Raw genomic sequence first — 10,492 nt, forward strand, 5'->3', positions numbered from 1 at the left:
TTTCTCAATGGGCCCCAGCGAGATATGTTTCTCTAGAGTGGTGGAATGATAATGGAATGGAATGGCTTTATTTGTCGTATCTTCATGTACAAGGCATTACACACATTGAAAGATGTATTAGAAGGGAAAACGTACTAGAGCTTCGTTGCAAAATGACTTACATCCATTTTGGAACGTTTTATGATATTGACATTTTTGTACTGGGCATTACATTACAAAATGCATTTTATATAGGGTTTATATAGGGGTACATTCTGAAAATACTTGAATGGCAAGAATTCACACATAAATGGAAGGACGTCAGAACGGTCATTTCCAATAATAAAATGCAAAAGTCAAAAAATGGTGCTTACATCATTTTGCAACAAAACTCTTCTCTGATAATGGCAGCAAGTTATTGGTAACGCTGCAGCTATTGTTGCTTCCTTCCATTTATTTCCTGTGTGCGTGTGTCTGTGCACCACTTCTTTCAGCAGATGCAGCTGGACCCCCACAAACTGGACATGAATGGGAAGCTGGACCTGTTCAGCCGGCCTCCCGGCCCTGGAGTCTTCCCAGGGTTCCCCTACCCCCACGACCTGGCAAGACCTCTCTTCTCCTCCACAGGTACGTACATCGCCCATCTCCCATCTCCACCCACCTCCTCCTCCTCCTCCTCCTCCTCCGTAGCTCTTTGAGTGCCATGGACTTGAAAACGAGTCTTTTCAGAATGCATGGTACAGTGTCAAAGACTTGATATCAAGTAATTTGCGTTCTTTTAATGGGGATCGGGCCTAACACGTTGATTTGTTATCTGTTTGTTGTCAATTTTTTAGGGTTCCTGAAACAAACACTCAAATGTTAAAAAAAGCCTGGCAACCCCCGGTCTGAATTTGAAAATGGCTGGCACTGAATGAGTTAAACAGAACCAGGAACCCCTTTTAACGAAAGCGTCATTACCACTCAGTAGGTTGCATGTGGGAAAACTCATTGCAACCAAGGAAGTTGCTAACTTAGTTAGCATCTGTTGTGGGAGCTAAAGTGTGGTCTGGATGAAGCTCTGTCTGTTTTTTGTTATAAAATATTCCCAGAGTTCTCAGCTGTTTTGTCCTTGTTCAAGGCTGTCAGAGTGAAACTGAAGTTCGTTACAGGGGACATTGTTTGGGTGTGTTCGAGCTGGAAGGCCCCAGGTCTGAATATGAATAATTTGGCTAATTGACTGCAGTTGAAGTGTTGAAGGGCGACATGAAGGAGCATGCCCTTGATTTCAAATAAAGCAAAGGGGGAGACGACGTAATATTGGCTCCCCTAACAAGCAAGGCCAAGTTCTCAGACCTCAACAGGCCTTTTAACAAAACCCTCTTCATCATGTACAACCTCTACTTTGTCCTCTTTCTCCAATGTTTTCACAAGTTGGAATTCTGAAAAGGTGAAAACGTGGCTAATAAGGATAGAGATGTATTTGCTTTGTTTATCTACGTACACTTAATAGGCCATAATCTTTTAAGGTCTAGCCTCCATTTAGCTAGCATTTCCTGTCTTAGCTTAATTGAATAATGGATTAATCGGCTCAGCTAGAATGTAAGCACATTTACCAAGAATATCTAATAGCTTTTAAGGTGGCGCGGTTGGCCCCAAGTTGTAGTAGACTTGTGGTTTGTTATCGTAGGTACAGCAGCGATAGCTGTTTTGCTTTGGTATTGAGTACAACAAACCTATGGGAAGTGGTTTATTATTAAGATAGATTGTCATGTTTACCCATACATATCTATCTACCTTTCAAGTTAACCTCACAGAGGCACATCACATGCAGTATGTGCATCACATCACGCTGTAGACTTCAGTGACGTCTATTGTCGTTACTCATTGCACCGAGTGGCAGATGTTAAGATGCTTTCTCTTTCTCTTCCTCTTCCTCTTCCCCTCTGAAGGCTCCGGCCATCCGGCTGCCTCCCCCTATGGCCCCTCCCCCCACCACAGCGGATTCCTGCCCACTGCCCACCTGGCAGGTAAGCGTAAGTAGCCGCCCCTTTTCATCTCCCTCCATTCTTTGTTTTGTTGATTGAACTTAGACACTTTGTTGGCTCCCAGAACACTTGTCATTGATGGCTACAGCAGAGGAGAAAATGGACCAATAGAGCAATTTAATGTGATAGGTTTTGTTGTTTTTTTACGTATTTTATCTGTATCTTGTGCTGTTGCGAAATACAATATTTAGAAGTGCGTTCAGCCTTCTCATCCTGGGTGATTTCATCTGCTTAGACTTGACACCCTGAGTAACCTTTCAAAAAAAATCAAAGAGAACATTGCGAATGCCATCTTTATTGAAACATCTTTGTGTAGGCGTTCTTCAGCAAACCTCTGGCCTTATTTGAAATGGATGACTCATTTTATTTCTATCTTTTAGCTGAAATGGATTTGGCACAGATCAATTGTATTAAAATACAAAATGCACTGGCCTGGCCCCAGGGGGTTCCGCAAGGTTGAATTTGGGATTGCGTCCCCTGCTCAGCAAATCACGCTTTGTTTTGTTTTTTTTACCTCCGTCGAGGCCACTTTCAATGGGGCTCTTAAAAGTTTCCTTGGGCCCATTTTTACAAAAGCAAATAATTTGGGCTGCTGTATTCTGCCTGGGTTTCTTTCTCAGGCATTGTGTGTGCATTCAGGGCTGGCTGGGTGATTTCACAGGATAAGCGCCTGAGTCAATCCAATTTGAGATCATAAACACCTGGTGCACCAGCGAGTGAACACAGGGGAAATGAAGACGGGCAGGCGCCAGGGCCTTTTTTCTCTCTCTCTCTCTCTCTCTTTCGCTTGCAGAAAATCCGTCGAATTTAGATTAAGTAGCTTAGGTAGAGAGACGAGATGCTAGCGGCAGAGTGGCTTATTATTATTATGCTCCATGTTCCTTTGATGTATGGATTTTTTATCTACTAAAGGTGTTTTTGTACTGATGCCTCGTGTACGGTAGGTAGGCAGCAGAGGTGTTGAGGCTGTTTCGAAAAATTGGATTTTTCCAAATGGTTAAACATGAGGGTAGGTGTGGGAGCAAGGGGGGTCATAAGAGATGTGAAGCACACACACACTTGGCCCAGTTTGATTTTGGTCAGGCCAGTATGCGTACGAGCTGAGGCTCCAACGGTCCTCACTCACCCCCATCCCAAATCAACTCAACCCTTTCTACACAATCCATTTCTCCGGGGCAAGCCTCTGAAGCAGGAACATCCCACACACACTCACACACACACTCACACACCACACACACACAGTCACATACCGCGCGCACAGACACACACACACACACACACACACACACACACACACACACACACACACACACACACACACACACACACACACACACACACACACACACACACACACACACACACACACACACACACACACAGGATAGGAAGGCTTTGCACAATCAAAACAACCCAGGAAAGAAGAAGAACAGAGCAAGACAGAAAGAGAGAGGGGGGAAAAGGAAGAAATACCACAACTCGCTTGTAAGAGAAAAGCCGAGTGGAATGGTCCAACAAAACTCCTGCAGCCAGCCAGCCACCAAACCCCCTCCGCTAATCCCTGTTTGGCATTTTGCAGATCCTTTTAGTCGCTCCAGTACCTTTGGCGGCCTCGGCAACCTTTCAAGCGGTGCCTTCGGTGGATTAGGCAACCCCTCGCTCGGTAAGCGCTCCTTGCCCCCCTGTCCGCCCCGTTGCCTTACGGCTAGACACAGTGGAAGCTAAGCTAAGCTAAGCTAAGCGTCAAGACCACAGTGAGGGCGAGGAGGGAGAGGGAGAGGGGGAAGAGGGAGAAAGAAAGAAAGACAGAAACATGGAGGGAGGGAGGGAGGGAGGCAGGGGAGACAGCTAGCAGGATATAAATAAATGAAGAAATAAAAAATATATACAAACAAAGGCACTTAGCTCTGCAAGAAAATGCCAAAACAAGAGCTCAGGGAGGAATAAGAAGGCAGGCATTACAGGCTAGTCGCTAGCCCTCCCCCTCTTGCAGTCAGTCGGGAGTTAATGTGACATCTGCATGGCCCAAGCCCCCCCTTTCCCAAGCAAGCTGTTTAGATGCTATTCATGCATTCATTACTTTCCTTCAGTGCTATTAGACCAGTGTGGAGTGCTCTCTCTTTCTCTGTCTCCTTTTCCTCTCTATACTGATCTCTCTTTCTCTCTTTCGTTCTGTCTCTCTCTCTCGTTCTCTCATTGCCTCCGTCTCCTCATGACTGCCTCTCTCTCTCTGTGTGTCTGTCTCTCTCTCACTCTCTCTCTCTCTCACTTTCTCTCTCTCGCTCGCTGTCGCTCTCGCTCTCGCTCTCGCTCTTGCTCGTGCACTCTTGTCTGCCTACCTCTGCCAAGCCGGGCACCCTCTAGTGCAATCGATTTGAGTGAAATAGAGACTCTGCGGAATGCTGAGTCCTGGCTTTTTCACAGCCCTCAACCCCGGAGGGCAATTCACTCACTCTCTTCCACTGAAAAGTCCTTGAGACGGAGTGAATAGAGAGAGCAGGGCCCACTGGTCAGCCATCAATACAGGTAGAGAGAGAGTGGAGGAAAAACATTAACCTCGCAGTAGTCTTTGAAAAGCAGCAGAGCTAAAGCAAGACCTCAGGCCTCCAGACAAAAAAATAGACCAGGCTTCTTTTTTGTATTTTATTGCTTTCTTTTCTTTGTGTGATTCTATGTCCGCCATCCGCCTGTCTGTCTGTCCGCCCGCCCGTCCGACCGACCGCCTTTTTGCATTCACCTTTTTTTTTTAAATGTGTTACATTCAGCCAAGCCAGTAGGAGATGAAAAGCACTCACATTGCTTTTGCTTCTGCTTTTTGTTCTCCCTTTTCTCTCCCAGGAGGCAACAGCGTGTTTGGTCCAAAGGAAGGGCCAGGAGGACTGCCGGGCTTTGGCAGCCCCCACCACGACACCTGGAACCGGCTCCACCGCACGCCGCCCTCCTTCCCCACCCCGCCACAGTGGCCCAAGGCGGCCGACGTGGAGCGCAGCGGCTCGGCCAACAGCCACGAGCGGGAGAGGGAACGGGAGCGCGAGCGGGAGAGAGAGAGGGAGAAGGAGCGCGAGAGAGAGAAGAGGGACTCGTCCATTGGCAAAGAGGAGAAAGATAAAGACAGGTCTGTAGTATTATTGAGCTCCATCAGACTTTTACCATCACCTTAGCTCTTTTTAGCAGAACAGCTAAACTGAGCGTTTGTGCACATGATGATAAAAGCCATGAACTTTTCAGGGTGTGCTCATGACAGCATACGCTTTCATGTAGCCTCCTGATATAGGGGGCAGCCATAGCTCAGTGGTTAGGGTGCTGGTCTTTAGGTCTTAGGGTTGCAGGTTCAAATCCTGCCCACACCAGCACCTTCATCCATGGCTTAACTGCCCTTGAGCAAGGCACCTAACCCCACATTGCTCCAGGGCCTGTAACCAATACCCTGTAAATAAAACCCTGTGGATAAAATGTGTCAGTTAAGTGTAGTGCAATGTAATGCAAGTGTAATGCAATGCAGTATGGGGTGTTCCTCCAGTGTTAATGTTGTAATAGACTTAACTACCATAATATTACTCTTCACAGAGCCTTTACTAATGCAATACAACTTAGTCATTGGCATTCTAGTAACAAAATATTGATAACCGGGGCCTTGTCTTAACAGACTAAAGTTCGGAGGTGTTGACAGTTTGATGTGTTAGACGTTCCGCACGTTTGACTGACGTCTGTTGTGTTTGTACCTTCAGGGATTCCGTGGACCGGAACCGCCACTCCAACCGCTCGTCCCCGGCCTCCGCCCCGGTCAGCTACCAGATCAGCAACCTCATCCGCTCCAACTCGGGGGGCGGTGGCGACTCGGGCGGTGGTGGTGGGCGGCAGCACCACGGCAACTCGGCGGCGGAGCAGCGGGCGCGCGAGGCCGAGAAGGAGCTGCTGGAGCGCCACCACCGCGAGGCGGCCATGTTGGTGGGTGACGTCAAGGTGAAGGAGAGCCGCTCCCCCAGCAAGGAGATCCAGGAGCGGGAGCGGCGCTCGGTGGAGGACCCCTGCAAGCCCATCCACCGCTCCCCGTCGCCCTACTCCAAGGCCGTCCTCAACCCGGACGCGGGGCTCAAGATGGCCGGCGGCGTCCCCCCGCCGCCCATCATCAAGGACGGCGGCGACCGCAAAGAGCCGCCCTCGGAGATGCTCCACAAGGTGAAGAACGACATGAAGATCAAGGAGGAGCGCAAGGAGGAGCAGGAGGTGATGGTGGTCAGCTCGGAGCCCTCCCCGGTGCCCCCACCTCCTCCGCCCGCGCACCAGGCCCCCTCCGGCCCGCACCCGGCGCTCCACCCGGCGCTGTCCCAGCAGCACCCGCCCCCCTCGCCCCGCTGCAGCGACCTGCCCACCTCCGCCGCCCTGCACCACGGCGTGCCCATGCCCCACTCGCTGCCCCTCTCCATGTCGGCCATGCACCAGATGGGCAGCCTGAACGTGCTGGACCGCGCCCGCATGGCGCCCTTCATGGGCGTGAGCCCGCTGGCGGCGGCCGCGGCGGCGGGTAGGGAGCGCCTGCAACACCCGGCGTTCGCCTGGGACCCGCTGCGCGAGGCCTACCGCAACCTGGATCTGCAGCGGCGCATGGACTTCCAGATGCGGGCCGAGCAAGCTCAGCGTTTCCAGCCCGGCGGGCCCTACGACCCGGCGGCGGCAGCGGTGGCGGCGGCGGCGGCAGCCGAGCGCAGCTACCGGGAGCGGGAGCCGCACGACTACGTGCACCACGAGCACCTGCTGGAGGTGCGGCGCGAGCAGGAGCGCATGCGGCAGCAGGCCGAGGAGCGGGAGAGGATGCACCTGCGGGAGGAGCTGGACCGGGCGCGCCTCCACCAGCTGCACCAGTCGCCCATGGAGGGCCACCTGCCCCACATGCCCCCCTTCATGTCCCACCTCGGCGGGATGCCTTACCCCAGACTCAGCCCCTCCACAGGGCACAACGGCCTTCTCAACCGCACCCCTCCCACCGCAGCGCTAAGTGCCCCTCCGCCACTCGTGCCCTCCTCGGGGAGCACCAGGCCGTCCTCGCCCCGACGGACTACCCCACTGACCACCCAGGACCCCCGCGACTACTCGCCCTCACGGAACCCCAAAGAGGTGGAGGCGCGATAGCCTACCTGTAGGTTTAGCCCCTCCCTCCCTCCCTCCCTCACTCGGACTGACTGACTGACTGATTATTTTTCGAGCGGAGCGCTTCGCTCTCACATTCTGAAGACAGAATGCACTTATTTTCCTGAGTGAAAATGTTGAAAAAGTCAAAAAATTGAAAGAGACGTGTATAAATTGTACAAAAGATTTGTACAGCGGAAGAAGCACACGCCATTATTTTCTATGGACATGGGGAAAGGAGAAAGAAGTTGGTTTGGAAAAGAAAAAAAGTTGAAACTGAAAGCATATGTTCATCACCAATTTAAATTTGATATTAATATATTAATCCAATTCTTCTATCATTTTTCGTGTGAAAAGTGAAAAATTATGAGATGAGTTTGTACATTTCTTATTATCTTTCCATGTATAGACATTATTTTTATGAATTTCCATATTCTTGCATCACAGAATGTCATATCCCCCCCTACCTGGTATGTATTTCCTGTTCACTGTATGACTCAAATCTCATCCACAGTGAAGGCTGGATATGTTTTTGGAAAGAATTGTTTGGACTGTTCATTTTTGCTTATGGTACCTGAACGTTCTCAGTGCTGACAATGTAAAAGTAATTACATTTTAAGGTGGTTTTCTTTGCTTGGTTTGCCTTTGAGATATGCAGACAGAAGTGTATTATCCCTGTTTGGTTATTGTAAAGAAAGAAAAAAAACGACAAATTTGTAAATATCTTGTTGATATTCCTTGAGATGACAAAACTACAATGTAAATTTACTAGGCTTTTTAAATGTTTCTAGAAAAACAAAATTAAATAAAATTGAAACCACTTCCGAGATACGAGGATGGGAAATCATGTTAACAAACAAACCAGCCAGCGCAATCAAAAACACATGCGGCAAGCATCGAATCGGGAGTCATAGAATGATGACTTGCAATCTATGCAACAACGCATTGGAAGACCAGGATGGAGTACAACCTACAAACGATATTGGGAATATTTAACGAGGGAGATTTGGATTTATCGACATCCATCTGTTTTTTTTTCTTTTTTCAAACAAAGGATTCTAAAGCAGAACTTTGCCAGAGCCTGCCAGATCCGAGACAAAACTTTTTCATAGAAACAAAAACCAAGTCTTGCAGCCCCTGAGAACTTTTGCAAGAGGATTTGATTGATTTGGGCGGCAATAGACTTTCTCTGTCGACCTTGTGGTGTTGTGCAGTTTCTTCTTTTCTTAGGCTCTTGTATACAAAAAAAACAAGTAGAGTTTTAGGCGTGCAAAAAAATGAAGTTGAACATTCATGGTTTTAAAAAATGTACGGAATAAAGGTTGGACCTTATATCTGAAGACTGTCTGGTGCTTCATGCTATATACTGTATGTGTGTCCCTGTCTCTGCTTTCAAATGAAACCGGGTGTGATTGAAAGCCCACAGTTCTATTATATTAGGGGGGAAATGGTTGCCATAACCTGAGGTTAAACTGTAATACCGCGTGCCTGACCAAAAATGTAATGCAGCTATTTTGGGTCATTTGGAAACCCCATGAATGTGCTTACTGCGCTGCATCCAATAGCTCGTTCTTTTTTATTTCCAATTACTATCATTTTAGCCTGACATTTTCATGCAATAATGTCTAGTCTCCCCTCGCAAATCAATGAGACGAGGAGAGTGGGGGAGGGACTAATAGGACATTGATTTTGTGAGAAAGCAGGTTTTGAGTGTTTGTGTTGCAGGTAACCGTTATTGACTCGCAGGCGAGCACGGTATTGACCTGCGGTCTGCACTCATTAACACAAGCAGTGCCTAGGAGGCAGGCAATCGGATGTGAGGAGCGGGAGAGAGATGGAGAGCGAAAGAGTGTGTGGGTGGGAGAGGCAGGGCCTTCCTCCACAACCACCTCCTCTCCCCTTCACCTTCTCCTCATCCTTCTCTTTCTTGCTCATCCTCACTTTCTCTCTCTCTCTCTCTCTCTCTCTCTCTCTCTCTGTCTCTCTCTCTCTCTCTCTCTCTCTCTCTCTCTCTCTCTCTCTCTCTCCTCTCCACTCTCATGCGTGAGGGTTTGGCTAATAAGTCCAGAAGGCCCTCCAGTCTCTTTAAAGCAGGAAGAGGCAAGCCAGGAAGTCTAGGTCAACAGCACTGCTATGGCCCATTATCCATCCACCTGGCTCAGAGTCAGGCTCTGGTCTCTCTCTCTCTCTCTCTCTCTCTCTCTCTCTCTCTCTCTCTCTCTCTCTCTCTCTCTCTCTCTCTCTCTCTCTCTCTCTCTCTCTCTCTCTCCATCCATCTCTCCATCCCTCCCTCCCTCTTCTCTTCTCAGGCTCAGGCCACTCTCTATCCATCCCTTCCTCCTCTTCTCTTCTCCTCCTCTCGGCGACGTGACTGCGCTGTGTGCTGCTGAGCCCCACCACCATCCATCCACCATTCATCCATCTAATGCCCTCCGTGCCTCCCATCTGTTTCTGGGCCGGCCAGCGGCCCGCCTGGCTCCCCGTCCTCGGTTGTCAGCGCGTAATGACAGCGCACATCAAAACCTGCGAGGTCATTAAAGGATGTTATTGAAAATCAATGTCCCCCTGTGTCTGGCAGACCTCTCTCAGCACAGCAGCTTCTGTGTGTGTGTGTGTGTGTGTGTGTGTGTGTGTGTGTGTGTGTGTGTGTGTGTGTGTGTGTGTGTGTGTGTGTGTGTGTGTGTGTGTGTGTGCGTGCGTGCGTGCGTGCGTGCGTGCGTGCGTGCGTGTGTGTGCCTTCGTGTGTCTGTGTGCGTCTGTGTGTGTGTGTTGAATAGGGCCGTGCGTGTGGAGGGTGGTGATTGCTGACTAGATTGCCAGGGCGAACAGTGGCGTGGTGTATTGGGAAGATTTAAATCATGATCGCTTTCAATTTGGGGAGCGCTGTAATTGAGCTGCGGCGGGCGGGCAGGCGCTCGCTGGGCTGGGAGCTGCCATTTACAACACTGAGTAGAAGCTATGTACTGCTAGCCGCTAGTGCTTCCCTAGCCAATCATTCAGTCAGTATATAGCACACAGGCGCTCGGACACACGCACACACCCACATACACACACACACACACACACACACACTTAACTACTTACCACTAAACTGCAGCTACAGATAACTTTTTCATTGTTCTTCACCTCAGATGATTGCTGCCTACTCTCCTTCTCGTGTAAATTAATATTTTGTGGTTTTTAAAGCAGAGTTGCTCTTTAGAAAGTGTTGTGTAGTATGAAGTTGAATCCTTTCCATGACCTCGTAGGTCTTTTTATCAAGACCTTATTATTATTGGACAGTACAATCCATTATCCAATGCTATTCACAATTAAATGGAATATTATAGTAGGCTCAAATATCCCTCACATAACAGAAA

General features: G+C 49.2%; 1 protein-coding gene across 6 annotated transcripts in view; it reads left to right on the forward strand.

Moving 5' to 3' along the window:
• Positions 1 to 8,473, forward strand: part of LOC134445981 (autism susceptibility gene 2 protein-like) — a 23,496-nt gene extending 15,023 nt beyond the window's left edge. For 2 of the 6 annotated variants that reach the window (XM_063195174.1, XM_063195168.1), the window contains exons 9-13: positions 474 to 606; positions 1,911 to 1,994; positions 3,586 to 3,669; positions 4,845 to 5,121; positions 5,735 to 8,473. In XM_063195174.1, coding sequence (XP_063051244.1) covers positions 474 to 606; positions 1,911 to 1,994; positions 3,586 to 3,669; positions 4,845 to 5,121; positions 5,735 to 7,136 — 1,980 coding nt within the window. In that variant the 3' untranslated portion in view covers positions 7,137 to 8,473. The remainder of the gene's footprint in view (positions 1 to 473; positions 607 to 1,910; positions 1,995 to 3,585; positions 3,670 to 4,844; positions 5,122 to 5,734) is intronic. The other 4 variants (XM_063195170.1, XM_063195169.1, XM_063195172.1 and 1 more) reach the window with 4 other exon arrangements.
• The last annotated feature ends 2,019 nt before the right edge of the window (positions 8,474 to 10,492 follow it).

This window comes from Engraulis encrasicolus, chromosome 3 (assembly GCF_034702125.1).
Source record: "Engraulis encrasicolus isolate BLACKSEA-1 chromosome 3, IST_EnEncr_1.0, whole genome shotgun sequence".
NCBI lineage: Eukaryota > Metazoa > Chordata > Actinopteri > Clupeiformes > Engraulidae > Engraulis > Engraulis encrasicolus.